At 40.3% G+C, this 14747-nt stretch overlaps 1 protein-coding gene across 4 annotated transcripts in view; it reads left to right on the top strand.

Annotated features, from left to right (window-relative positions):
- The window catches only part of HERC6 (HECT and RLD domain containing E3 ubiquitin protein ligase family member 6), a 77491-nt gene that overhangs the window by 5414 nt on the left and 57330 nt on the right, over positions 1-14747 (top strand). For all 4 annotated transcript variants that reach the window (XM_078366866.1, XM_078366864.1, XM_078366865.1 and 1 more), the window contains exons 3-8: positions 679-755; positions 4170-4397; positions 6853-6947; positions 9532-9659; positions 10410-10546; positions 11391-11458. In XM_078366866.1, coding sequence (XP_078222992.1) covers positions 679-755; positions 4170-4397; positions 6853-6947; positions 9532-9659; positions 10410-10546; positions 11391-11458 — 733 coding nt within the window. The remainder of the gene's footprint in view (positions 1-678; positions 756-4169; positions 4398-6852; positions 6948-9531; positions 9660-10409; positions 10547-11390; positions 11459-14747) is intronic.

The raw sequence follows: 14747 nt of genomic DNA, 5'->3' as shown, positions 1-14747 counted from the left end.
CCTGACCAACATAGTGAAACCATGTTGTATACTAAATCAAAAAAAAAAAAAAAAAATCCAGACGTTGTGCTGCATGCCTGTAATCCCAGCTACTTGGGAGGCTGAAGCAGAAGAATCACTTGAACCTGGGAGGTGAAGGTTGCAATGAGCCAAAATCAAGCCACTGCACTTCAGCTTGGGCAACAAACCGAGACTCCATCTGGGGGGGAATAAAAAAAAAAAACAAAATTACCAATAGTTATCTGGTTTTAATCCACAAAAATGGTGGCAATTTTGTATGATTTAACCTAATAATTTCTTTCTTAAATTAGATGATGATGAAGATGTTGGTATTCTATAAATTCTAAAGCTCTTTACTATATATGTAGAAAAAATTTATTTTTCTTTTAGGCTAATAAATGTAGAATAAAATTAGTACATTAGGTACTGTATTGGAGTCCAGTAACAATTGCTTTTGCATTATGTACTGTTTTGGATTCTGTCCTATACCTTTGTATATGTTGATGTCATGTAAAAACAGTTTGAGGGCTTTGGAATAAAGGCACTACAGAAATACAAGAAAATTAAATTGTTTTTCTGGACCATATGTATTACCTGAGATACTTTTAAATATCTGTAGTCCACTGGACAACTTACTCCAAATAATGATTCATGAATTTTGTATTGTTTTTATTACAGGAAAATAACGACTCTGACTGGTATAAAAATAATACAAGTTTCCTGTGGACATTACCACTCCCTGGCATTATCAAAAGGTAAGAAACACTTTTTGGATCTGAGTGTGATTAAGAAGTAATTTTTTGAGTAGGAATTATAGCTATTGATTTTTAATGCACTGGGGCTCATTTAGAAGTTTTTCACTCTCAGGGCTGGGCGCAGTGGCTCACGCCTGTAATCCCAGCACTTTGGGAGGCCGAGGCGGGTGGATCACAAGGTCAAGAGATCGAGACCATCCTGGTCAACATGGTGAAACCCCCGTCTCTACTAAAAATACAAAAAATTAGCTGGGCATGGTGGCGCGTGCCTGTAATCCCAGCTACTCAGGAGGCTGAGGCAGGAGAATTGCCTGAACCCAGGAGGCGGAGGTTGTGATGAGCCGAGATTGCACCATTGCACTCCAGCCTGGGTAACAAGAGTGAAACTCCATCTCAAAAAAAAAAAAAAAAAAAAAGAAGTTTTTCACTCTCCAGGTTTTATAAGATATATTGTACTCTAGACAGTCCCTAATTTATAATGCCATAAGGAGCTGTCTCTGGTTATTTGACCTAACTGGCCAACTCTCTCAAATTAGTAGTGGCTTTATTTCCAGCCCTTTGCTCTTTATGCTAAATGGCTTGTCCACACTGGCAAACCCAGACCGACTAAGGTCTGTTTCACGTAGATCAATGAAAAAGAAGTCAAGGTGTCAAAATCATGACTCTATATTTTTTGTTTTTTAATTTGTACTTACTTATCTTTATTGACACATAATAATTGTACATCTACACTCTACCAACCTCCACCCTCCATTGTCCATCCTCAATCCAAATTTCTCAATGGAGAGTCTGAAGGAGGAAAAAATTTTTCTCTACCCTTTTACATGTAGTATTTGGGAACCTGAAAATTAAATGAACAGAAGACAGATTAACAGAGAAAAGGCACCCAATTTTTATTTATTTTTTCTTTTTTGAGACAGAGTCTCACTCTGTCACCCAGGCTGGAGTGCAGTGGCACCATCTTGGCTCACTGCAACCTCCACCTCCCGGGTTTGAGTGATTCTCCTACCTCAGCCTCCCAAGTAGCTGGGACTATAGGCATGCACTACCACACTCTACTAATTTTTGTATTTTTAGTAGAGTCGGGGTTCCCCTATGTTGTCCAGGCTGGTCTCAAACTCCTGACCTCAAGCCACCTCAGCCTCCCAAAGTGCTAGGATTTCAGGCATGAGCCACTATGCCCGGCCCCCAATTTTTATTAATATTTTTGTGCACAACAGTTTACAGAAAAGAAGTAAAACTCAAAGTAGTGGTTAGACTTGGGGACTTACATACTGTTTTTAACAAAGAAAAGGGAGTTTGGGCTTCAAGGGATAATACCTTGTAGGAAAATGACTAGGAAATACATAGGGAAACCAATGGAAGATAAGCGATATTTTAGTAAATTTGTTTATGCAGACTCATCTCAGTGCTGCTTCATCGTCTTCAGTCATAAAGTTACTCTTCTCTCCCTGGTACAGTAGAGTGGAGATACCTCCACAAAGGGAAACTTATGCCCTGCTTTTAGGCAGATAAGAGAAGGGCAGAAACCTCTCCCTTCATCTGTTAACTCTCAGTTCCCTTCAACTCGAAACAATTCTTATGCCAAAGTAGCATATTTTGGTGTGGCATATCCTGATCCCCTTCAAGGGACTGTAACATTTATATATTCCTCAGGTGATGTCCTATGTATCATTGCAACTGTGCCAGGGTGTATGGACAGCTAATATTTATCAGTTACCAGCTGTCCATTTATTGGACACCTAACATTTATTTGTCGGGCCTGGTGGCTCACACCTGTAATCCCAAAACTTTGGGAGGCCAAGGCGGGTGAATCACAAGGTCAGGAGTTCAAGACCAGCCTGGCCAACATGGTGAAACCCTATCTCTACTAAAAATACACACACACACACACACACACACACAAAATAGCTGGGCATGGTGGCAGTGCCTGTAATCTCAGCTACTTGGGAGGCTGCTGCCGGAGAATCACTTGAACCCGGGAGGCAGAGGTTGCAGTGAGCCAAGATTGCACCACTGCACTCCAGCCTGGGCAACAGAGAGACTCCATCTTATAAAAAAAAAAAAAGAGAGAGTAAGGGGACAGAGAGTGAGTACCTGCGTGGAGAGAAGGGGCCTTTCTATTTTATAAGGTGGTCAGGGAAGATATCTCTTATAAGGTGACATATGAGCAGAGACCATATGAAAAGGGAGGGAGAAAGTTGAGATGCTAACCATGAAAGAATGATCCAGACACAAAGGCCATAAGATCAGGGCATGCTCTGAAGTGTACTCCAGGAATAGCAAAGGGTCTAGAGAGGAGTGAGCAGGGGGAGATGAAGTCTGGGAAGTGGGGGTGGGCCAGAACGGTGATGTGGGGCCTGTGATGGGACTCAGTCCTTCATTGAGTGAGATAGCAAGCTCCTGAAGTATTTGATTGGACTTATATTTTTAAAAGGATCACTCTGGCTACTCTTTGGAGAACAAACTCCTGGGGGCAAAGATTGCCTTGGGGAGATCAGTGAGGTGCTATTGTCATTCTCCAGTAGAGAAATGTTGGTGACTTAGCTAAGGTGGTAGCAGTGGAGAGATGAGAAATGGATAGATTTTGAAGGCAGAAGTTTTGAATTTGCTGGGTTGAAGAGTATAAAAGAGAGGAGTTAAGGATGACTCTAAGATTTGTGGCCTGAGCAGCTGAAAGAACACAGTTGCCCTTAACTAGGAGGGAGAAGAGTAGACATTGTTTGAAGGGACATTTGAAGGTGACCTTGACCACCTGACTTGCCTTTATTTGGAATACTTTCATCTCATTTTTTTCTTTATCTCTGTTTTACTGTGTAAAGATTTGTAACATTAAATAGAAGTAGAATAGAAATAGAAGGAAATCCTACCATTTGCAAGTTGGAGGACATCATGCTAAGTAAAATAAACCAGACACAGAAAGACAAATACCACACAGTCTCACTTAGATGTGGTATCTAAGAAAGTCAAATTAAATAAAATCAGGGAGTAGAAAGGTAGTTGCCAGGGGCTGGGGGCTTGGGGAAATGCGAAGATGTGGGTCAAAGGGTACAAACTTTCAGTTGTGAGGTAAATAAGTTTTTAATGTACAGCCATGTGACTATAGTTGATAATAGTGCATTGTATACTTGAAGTTTGCTAAGAGGGTAGCTCTTAAGTATTCTCACCACACACATACACACAAAAGTAACTGTGTGAGGTGATGGATATGTTAATTAGCTCATTGTGACAATCATTTAACAATGTTTGTGAATTTCAGCACATCACATTATATACCTTAAGTATATAAAATTTTTATTTGTAAATTATACCTCAATAAAGCCACAAAAAAGATTTATAGAATTAGTAGTTTCTATTTGAATTTAGTATTCTAATATGTGTACAATTCTTAATTTCTCTTCTTTGTTTTTGTAGATAGCCAAGTGTTTTCATGGGGAAAGAACAGCCATGGGCAGCTGGGCCTGGGGAAGGAGTTGTCCTCCCAAGCCAGCCCTCAGAGGGTGAGGTCCCTGGAGGGGATCCCAGTGGCTCAGGTGGCTGCTGGAGGGGCTCACAGCTTTGCCCTGTCTCTCTGTGGGACTTCGTTTGGCTGGGGAAGTAACAGTGCAGGGCAGCTGGCCCTCAGTGGGCGTAACGTCCAAGGTAAGGAGATAGTCTTGTTTGTGCAATAAATCATTCTTTCTTTCCAGGTGGAAGACCAACTTGGCAAAGGGCAGTATCAATGGTTAAAACAGTGGTTCCCAAACTTGCGACACATTAGAATAGCCTAGGGAGCTATATTAGTTTCTTGTTGCTGTGGTAACAAATCATCTCAAACCTAGCAGCCTAAAACAACACAAATGTATTATCTTACAGTTCTGGAGGTCAGAATTCTGACGCAGGTCTCACTGGGCTAACGTCAAGGTGTTAGTGGGTTGCCTGCCTCTACCGGCTCTAGGGGAGAATCCATTTTCATGCCTTCTGCAGCTTCTAGAGGCCACCTGCATTAATTGACTCGTAGACCTCTTTCATCTTCAAAGCTAGCAATGGCTGATCAAGTCTTTCTCAAGTCTTGTTACTTTCACATAGACTCTTCTGCCTCCCTCTTCCTCAGTTAAAAGGCCCTTGTGATTACAGCGTGCTCACCTAGATAATCCAGCAGAATCTCACTTGTGTTAAGGTCAACTGATTAGCAACTTTAGTTCCATCTGTTTCCATAACTTCCCTTTGGCATGTAACTTAGCATATTTACAGGCTCTAGGATGAGGAAATAGGAGGCCATTATTCTTTGGGAGACCATTATCCTTTGGGAGGCCATTATTCTGCCTATGGTAGGATCCTTTAAAAATCTCAATGCCCGGGTCAGGCCCCATACCTATTAAAGTATCAGTTATCATTTGCGACCTCACAGGTGATTCCAGTGTGAAGCAAAGTTTAGAAATTGCTGTACTGGGAGACTGCTAACATTAGGTGAAACAAGCAGTTCCTCTAGACAAAAGAAAACTTCTCTAAACAACCAGTTCCTCTGAACACAAAACTCATCAAGATGTGCTCCCCACAAACTATCCTCTTCTATCAATTCCTTACATTCAGCTAACATACAGTTAGCACCTAACATGTGTCAGTCCCATGCTGAGCACTTATACCTTGTTTCACTTCACCATTTCAGCATTAGCTAAGTTTTTCTTTCTTTCCTTTTTCTTTCCCTCCCCTCCCTTCCTCACCCTTCCCCTCCCTTTCCCTTTCCTCCCCTCCTCTTCTCCTCCTCTCCCCTCCTCTTCCCCTCCTCTCTTCTACCTTTCCCTCCCTCCCCGTCCCTCCCCTCCCCTCCCCTAGCCTCTTTTCCTTTCCCTCCTCTCCTCTTTTCTTTTCTTTTTTTTCTGTTCTTTTCTTCAGACAGAATCTTGCTCAGTTGCCCAGGCTGGAGTGCAGTGGCATGATCTGAGATCACTGAAATCTCAGCCCCCCAGGTAGTTCGGACCACAGGCACATACCACCACACCCAGCTATTTTTTTGTATTTTTTGTAGAGATGGGGTTTCACCATGTTGCCCAGGCTGGTTTTGAACTCCTGCGCTCAAGCAATCCACATGCCTCAACCTCCCAAAGTGCTGGGATTACAGGCATGAGACACCCATGCCTAGCCAGCTTTTCTTATCATCTCAATTTTTATGATACATTTGCAGAGCACCTATCATGTGACAGAAATATGTCAAAATGGTCAGAATCAATATGGAGTCACTTATTTCAAATCCTAATAAAATGGAGTTGGAGGGCAGGGGTCATGAGGGGAGGATCCTCACACCGATCCACCTGATAATAAGAACTATCTCAGAGGACTCTACCAAAACCACAACCTTGTAGCTAAGACCACTTCTATGGGACATCTTTCCAGTAACAGTGTTTCCTAACTGCAGCCTTGCAAGTAACCTTACGAAATGGCAACCTTGCAGTCAGGGTGGATTCTGTGAAGTCTCTCTTCTACCAATGGCCAGTACACATGTCACTGCCTGCAATAAGTCCTTGTAACCAATGAACTTCTGTTGCAAAATAACCTACGTGTACTTTAAAACTTGCCCCTTGCCTCAGCCTCCCCAGCTATGCCCATGGCCTGCTATGGCATGCATATCCTGGATTGTAATCCCATTGTCATTCATTCCAAATAAACTTTTTAGAGAGCCTCTCTGTTGTTATTTTAGGTTGACAAATTAATACAACACGATGGCAGTAGTATCAGGCGTGAGGGTCTTGCAGTTTAGCTTCTAGGTCAATAGCCTTGAGCATTCCAGAAGATTAGATAGCTTCCAGAAATAAATGTTAAAGGAGCATTTCTTCTTTTCTTTCTCAAGGTAGGGTGTTTCCTCTGTTTTATACTTAGAATTGTTTACTTTTAAATTTTGTTATGAATTTTAAGAATAATAAAAGATATCACTTACATAAAAATATAAAAAGGTATTAAATATATAGTCATGAAATCTGCAAACTATGTTAGTGAATTATAAGAATAATAAAAGATCTTTTATGTAAAAATATGAAATATAAAAAGGTATTAAAATGTAAATACTCATGAAATCTCAGTCTGCTTCTTACACTCTAGAAATTCTGCTTTGTCTCGACAGTGCAAAGCAACAAACCTCTCTCAATTGGTGCACTGAAGAATCTAGGTGTGATTTATATCAGCTGTGGTGATGAGCACACTGCCGTGCTTAGTCAGGTAATCCAAAATGTGTTGCTATGTTTTTAAGTTACAGAGAAATGTTAACAAGGTACATGTACTAATTAATGTGGAAAGCCAGAGACCTTAGCCCATTTGGGCCACTATAACAACATACCACAAAAAGAGTGGCTTGTAAACAGCAGAAATCTATTTCTCATAGTTCCGGAGGCTAGGAAGTCCAAAATCAAGGTGCCAGCAAATTTGGTATCTGATGAGGGCCAAACTTCTCATTCATAGATACCATATTTTCACTGTGTCCTCACATAGTGAAAGGGGTGAGGAGTCCCACCTGGGCCTCTTCAGTGAGGGCACTAATCCCATTCACGAGGGTTCTACCTTCGTGACCTAATCATCCATCAAAGGCCCCTCCTCCTAATATAATGGCATTGAGGGTTAGAATTTCAACATAAGAATTCTGGGGTGACACAAACATTCAGAGTGTAGCATAAGATATGTATACCAAAATCTAGACATAGCCATTCAGTGTACACATATCTAAAGAGGAAATGGAAACCAAATATAAATCATAAGGTTTTCAAGATTCTATAAGATAAGCTAATTTCAGCTTTAGGAAGTATCTTTAGATACCTACTAAATTAGGTTAATAGCCAGGTGGGGTGACTCATGCCTGTAAACCCAGCACTTTGGGAGGCCAAGGTGGGCGGATCACAAGGTCAGAAGTTCCAGACCAGCCTGGCCAACATAGTAAAACCTCATCTCTACTAAAAATACAAAAATTAGCTGGACATGATGGTGGGCACCTGTAGCCCCAGACACTTGGGAGGCTTAGGCAGGATAATTGCTTGAACCCAAGAGTCAGAGGTTGCAGTGAGCTGAGATCACGCCACTGTACTCCAGCCTGGGCGACAGAGCCAGACTCTGTCTCAAAAAAAAAAAAAAAAAATTAGGTTAATACAGAAACTAATTCCTTTTAGCAATTATTCCTTTTTTTTTTTGAGACAAAGTCTCACTCTGTTGCCCAGGCTAGAGTGCAGTGGCTCGATCTCAGCTCACTGCAACCTCCATCTCCCAGGTTCAAGCAATTCTCCTGCCTCAGCCTCCCAAGTGGCTGGGATTACAGGTGCACACCACCACACCTAGCTAATCTTTGTATTTTTAATAGAAACAGAGTTTCACCATGATGGCCAGGCTGGTCTCAAACTCCTGACCTCAGATGATCTACCCACCTCAGCCTCCCAAAGTGTTGGGATTACAGGTGTGAGTCACCCTGCGCCCAGCCCCTTTAGCAATTATTCACTGACAAGGTGATTTACAGATAAAAATTATTATAGAAGCAACAAAGTAATTTTTATAGTTTTCAATAACCCACTTTACAGCTTAGAACATACTTCATTTCATTTCTTGCTTGGCATAATTACGACCCAGCTTCCTGAATGTTTTCCTCCCATTCTTGTTCTCGCCATACACTCTATTCCAAAGGGATGGATTCTTTCTGGAGCCATAAAGAATAGACTTGAAAACTACCTGTGTAGTTGTAATGTTTGTTTAAAAACTATATGCCCCCAATTATTTTTATTGTTTGTTTTAAATGCATATCTTAAATTAGAAAACCCTTGATTGTTTGGATTATATTATTCTTAGTTGTAAAGAGAAAGCTAGAGTTGTTTGTAATCATAGAATCATCTTTTGGGAAGACAGTATTTCAGGAAAATGCTCTAATAAATTCAACCTCATTCTTAAATCTTGGGTTTATTCTTGAACCAGTTAATTTGTCCATCTATTCATTTAATAAAGACTTATTAAGTACTTAATCATTTCTTTTTCCAGCTTTATTATGGTATAATTAGCAAAAATTATATATGTTTATGCTGTACAATGTGGTGTTTTGATACATGTGTACATTGTGAAATGATTACCACAATCAAGCTAGTTAACATATGCATCAGTTCACATAGTTATCTTTTATTGTGGTTAGAATCTTTAAGATCTACTCTCTTAGTAATTTTCTTTTCTTTTTTAAATTTTTAAAAAATTTTTCTTTTTTTTAATTTTTAAAAATTAAAAAAAAAATTTTTTTTTAAACATGGGGTTTCACCATGTTGGTCAGTCTGATCTTGAACTCCTGACCTCAGGTGATCCACCGCCTTGGCCTCCAAAGTGCTTGGATTACAGGCATGAGCCACCATGCCCGGCCTTCTCTTAATAATTTTCATATATGAAACACATTATTAACTGTAGTCACCATGCTGTACAATACATCATCATGGTGTCTAGTTTTTAAGGAAATGCTAATGATTAAAAAATATTATGTAGAGATGGGGTCTTGCTATTTGGACCAAGCTAGTCTCAAACTCCTGGCCTCAAGCACTCTTCCTGCCATAGCCTCCCAGAGTGCTGGGATTACAGGTGTGAGCTACTGTGCCTAACCCCAGTGATTTTTCATGTTTAATGTGTTAACTTGACATAACACTATTAGAAAGAATAAAGGATCTCTCCTATTTATGTAGACCTTGTGTTTCACAGAGTGCTCCCATATTAATTCTCGTATGATACTAAATCAGTAAGCTTTTAGTTACCCTTTTAAACCTGAAATTAATTTGGTTCTTTCTTTCCTAAACAGGATGGGAAAGTGTTCACATTTGGAGACAATAGCTCTGGGCAGCTGGGATACAACCCCACTCCTAAGAAGAGAGGTCCACAAATTGTGGAAAGAATTGATGGCCTAGTTTCACAGATAGATTGTGGAGGGTAATAGACTTCTTCTTTTTTGCTCTGCATGTGTAGAAAGTGTTATATTTTATTACTTAGAAATGACCCATATGGAATGTTATCAAACCTTAAAACCCAAAATACATGGCTGCTCTTTTTAGAGAGCATTTTCCTGCCTGAAAATTTACTTGTTTCAAATATAGTTTAATTTTTCTGTTTTTCATCTTTATTCTATTTTATTTATTTAATAAGAAATAATTGGTTCTACTAATTATAAATAGTTATACTGTGTATAGAACATCTTACCAGATGCTGGAGGATGGGAAGTAGGTTGGTAAAAATCGCAGAGCTTTCCTGCTTAAGTTGATGAGACAAAATTAAATTAATGTAATCTCATGTGTGCGGAAGGTGATGTATATTTGCATATATATTCAGAGTTCTGCATAACCTAATTATAAGGACACTTTTAGTGCTTAAATATCTACCCAATGCATTACAAAAATATATATACATAGAAATGCCTGCAATTAAAACGCAATGATAGAAACCATAGTAAAGACCCATCAATAACATTCTATTTTTAAGATTAGTAGTAAGTTAATGTTGACTCACCATCTGTTTAGGCACATCCTTTGATGGCCTCTAATACTGACATTGTGATAAGAGAACTGGGTACTTAGTAAAAGTAAACTGGTTTTCTGTGTTTGTTATTTTGTGTTAAGGGACATCATCTTTCTCAAAAGCCATGAGTGCCTCAGTCTTCATTATGGTATATTCTCTCTTCTCTAGTGATCACACCATTGCATATGTGCACACCACTGGTCAGGTGGTATCTTTTGGTCATGGACCAAGTGACACAAGCAAGCCAACTCATCCAGAGGCCCTGAAAGAGAACTTTGACATTAGATGCTTGATTTCTGCTGATGGTATGAGTCCCACTGATTCATGATTTTTGTTCATCAGTGCCACTGGAGGAGAACTAGTATTCAGCTTCCTTTCAAAGGATCCCACAGAACTGTAGTTCCCCTAGTACTTTTATTTTATATGTGTACATTGTGCATTTTTTCTTATGCAGTGAATCTTAGGGTATCTGGTAATCATTTATAAAGATTAAGGTAAGTTCAAGACCAGCCTGGCCAACATGGTGAAACCCATTTCTACTAAAAATACAAATATTACCCAGGTGTGGTGGTGCAAGCCTGTAATCCCAGCTACTCGGGAAACTGAAGCGGGAGAACCACTTGAACCCAGGAGATGGAGGTTGCACTAAGCTGATATCATCCAGCCTGGGCAACAGGTCAAGACTCCATCTCAATAAATGAATTAATTAATTCATTAATTAAAGAAGATTAAGGTAATACAGAAGAAGATCCTAACCTGATTACTTATGCATGGAACAATACACTTTTTTTCCCACAAAGTGAAAGCAAGTTTATTAAGAAAGTAAAGAAGCAACCAGAACAATATACTTTTATATATTTAATCAAATATCTTGTAAAGCATGGCCACCTGGCTGCATTATGCAAGTGCATGAAAACCTAAATTTTAGACTAAGTGAATATATGACATGTAATCTGATCAAAACTGATCTTTCTTTGCAATATGATGGGGGAAAGAAAAAGAAAAAATTGTTCTTTTGTGTGTTTGTAGTCAAAATCCATTTAGGAGAACATAAATTGCTGGTAAGTGAGTATATTTGGCTTGATGTATATATCAGATTTATTTTTTATTTCTAAAAACTCTAAGTGTGGATTTATGACTTTCTTTTAGACCTCGTGGATGTTCAAGTCAAACACATTTTTGCTGGAAAATATGCCAACTTTGTGACAACTCATCAGGTATCATATTTTTTTTGTTCCTTTTAAAATTATTTTTTTCAAGATTTCACAGCAGTATTTGAAATACTGTATTATTCATATATATTCAGGTGTTTTACTAAAAAAATTAAGGTCCTATATTCAAATGCTTATAAAAAATACTACATAATTCTCACATCCTTATTTGTCAACGTTCCTAACAGATTAGACCCCACCACCACCATTTCAGATTTCTTTTTTCTTTATTGGCAAGCGTGTATATTGAATTTGTATCATGTAAATGTGCATACCAATGTAACTTCTATCAACAGCAGCTGTTTCCATCTTCATGAGGGAACTGAATTTTCCCTGTCCAGAACTGTCAAGGAAGGGTTTCTGAGATGTCCTACAGGGAATGCCTCCTTGAGTGGAAGGAAGGCCATGTGTGCGAGTTTATAGGGGTGTGTGTGGCAGGGGTGGCGTGCAGTGTCTCAGCTGTCCTCTGTTGCAAGGGTTGCATCATTGAGTCCCCAACTCCACAGGCAAGTCTGGACCATAAATACGTAAATGCAAAATAAATAAGATTGTATTAGAGGCCGGATACGGTGGCTTATGCCTGTAATCCCAACAATTTGGGAGGCCAGGGGCAGGTGGATCACTTTAGGTCAAGAGTTCAAGACCAGCCTGGCCAACATGGTGAAACCCCATCTCTAGTAAAAACACAAAAACTAGCTGGGCATGGTGGCATGAGCCTGTAATCGCAACTACTTGGGACGTTGAGGGAGAATTGCTTGAACCCAGGAGGTGGAGGTTGCAGTGAGCTGAGATTGCACCGCTTGGGGTATTCCAGCTTGGGGCACAGAGGAAGACTCCATCTCGAAAAAAAACTGTTAGACAGTGATAAGTACTCTGAAGAAAAGACATCGATCATTTGAGATTGTCGTGGTGGGCTTCTTTAGAAATGTCTGTCAGGAAAGGGCTTGTAGAGGCTGTGACCATTGAACAGAGATTTTAGCCATGCTTAGGTCCAGAAAAAGAATGCACAGAGCAGAGGGAATGGCACGCAGAAAGGCTGTGAGGCAAGATTGAGTTTGGTGTGTATGACAGAAGGCCAGTGAGGCAGAACCGTAGCAAGAAAGGACAAGGAGCTCTACGAGATAGAGCCAGTTCTGTGAGATGGGGCCAGCTATGTGAGGCGACCCACCTGAAATGTGTTTGGAAGGGAGACCTAGAGACTGAGCTGGGTATCTGAATGTGGGGCTCAGGGAGGATGCTGGCAGTGGAATACAAACACAGCAGTTATCAACCCATAGATGGGATGTAAAGCCAGGGACCTGGATGAAAGCTCACCTAGAGAGAGAGAGTGAAAATGAGAAGAGAAGGGGGACACAATTCCTCTAATGAGGAACTTCTCCTTTAGAGGTTAGACAGTGGAAGAGGAACCAGAAAAAAAGATTGAGAAGGACCAGTTTCTGAAGAAGGGAAAATCAGGAGAGGCTGGCCACGCAAGCCAAGAGAGAAAGCACCTGTACAGAGGTCCTTCCGTGTGTGTGTGTGTGTGTGTGTGTGTGTGTGTGTGTGTGTGTGTGTGTCTAGACAGGGTCTTACTCTGTTACCCAGGCTGGAGTCTCAGCTCACTGCAGCCTCAGATTCCTAGGCTTAAGCCATCCTCACACCTAAGCCTCCCAAGTAGCTAGGGTGCACACCACAATGCCCAGCTAACTTTTGTATTTTTTTGTAGAGACAGGGTTTTGCCATGTTTCTCCAGCTGGTCTATGAACTCCTGAGCTCAAGTGATCTGTCCACCTTGGCCTGGGAAAGTGCTGGGGTTACAGGTGTGCACCACTGCACCTGGCTCTCAGTAGTACTTCTCATCTACAGTTTTCCTTGTCACAGTTTCAGACCCACATTCAACTGTGGTCCAAAAATATCAAATGGAAAATTCAGAAATAACTCATAAGTTTTAAATCACATCTTCTGGATGGTGTGATGAAATCCACCCTTCATCACAAGAAGTAGGGTGAATACAGTATAATAAGCTATTTTGAGAGAGAGGGGTACCACATTTACATAAGTTTTATTACAGTAAATTGTTATAATTATTTCATTTTATTATTAGTTATTGGTATTAATCTATTACTGTGCTGAATTTATACATTAAACTTGATCATATCTATGATGAATAGGAAAAACATATGGGGTTTGGTACTATTTATAGTTTCAGGCATCCACTGGGGGTCTTGGTGGAACACATCCCCCATGGATAAGGGGGGACTGCTGTATTTCCAGGAGAAAGTGGCCAATTCTGTCAAATACAGTTGAGTGGTCAAGTAAGAGGCACGCACAGTTTATTTTTGCTTTGGTAAGATTGTGTTATTGCAGAGAGAAGAGGAGGAGACCTGACGTAAGTGGGCTGGACAGAGAATAGAAGGGGAATAAGTGCAAACAATGCCTTTGACAACCCTGAGAAATTTCGATGTGAAGGGGAGTAGAGAACCATGGGCGGGGTTCTGATGCTGCATAAGAGTTCGTAATTGTAGAAGCAATGTCTGAGAGTAGGAGAGAGGAAGCAGAATCTAATGCATAATTGAAGGGTTTGAACAGATATATCTATTATGCTGTAATAAGGAACAGTACAGGTGAAGGTATGTTGATGGTGGGAAGGTGATTTGTTCTTGCTTAACTGCTTCAATTTTCAGTGATGCCTGAGGCAAGGTCCCCATCTGAGCATGAGCAAGCAGAGGAGAGTGAAAGGTTTAGGAAGAAAAGGAAGGGTTGCAATAGCTGTCTTAGAGAGGGAAAAAGCAGTTAGCTTTGGAATTGATTAGACAGTATCAGGTGCCCATTTGAAAGCTGTGGTCACAGACTTAAAGTCCAATCACTCTGCACAGTTGTGCAGCTTTCTTCAGTGTTGTTAGGCTGCTTCAGTTGGATTTTGGAGTAATCCAGAGTCAAGTTTAATTACAGACGGAATTTTGCTAGGTAAGTACAATAGAAAATGGACAGAAGAGTTATAGGTGTGATTATAGTGATGAACCATGGAATCCAAGCTGGGTAAGGAAGATGAAGGAGGGTGATGTATTGTGGACAAACAACAGGGCTAATGGATTGGCAATCCCGGTACACAGAAGAATCTTGGACTTTACTCTAAAGGAGGTGAATCTGAAAGATGGTGTATGACGGTCAGAGAAGAGAATATTTCCAGTAGAAATTTAGAAGATGGAACAATTCATGATTATAAAACCCAGCTTCTCACCTATAGCACAGTGGTTTTCAACTAAGGGTGATTTTTGTGCTCCAGGAAACATTTGGCAATGTCTCAAGACACTGT

This window comes from Callithrix jacchus, chromosome 3, assembly GCF_049354715.1.
Source record: "Callithrix jacchus isolate 240 chromosome 3, calJac240_pri, whole genome shotgun sequence".
In the NCBI taxonomy this organism is placed as follows: Eukaryota; Metazoa; Chordata; class Mammalia; order Primates; family Cebidae; genus Callithrix; species Callithrix jacchus.
Note: the sequence above shows the minus strand (reverse complement) of the source record. Positions and strands in the feature narration are given on the sequence as shown.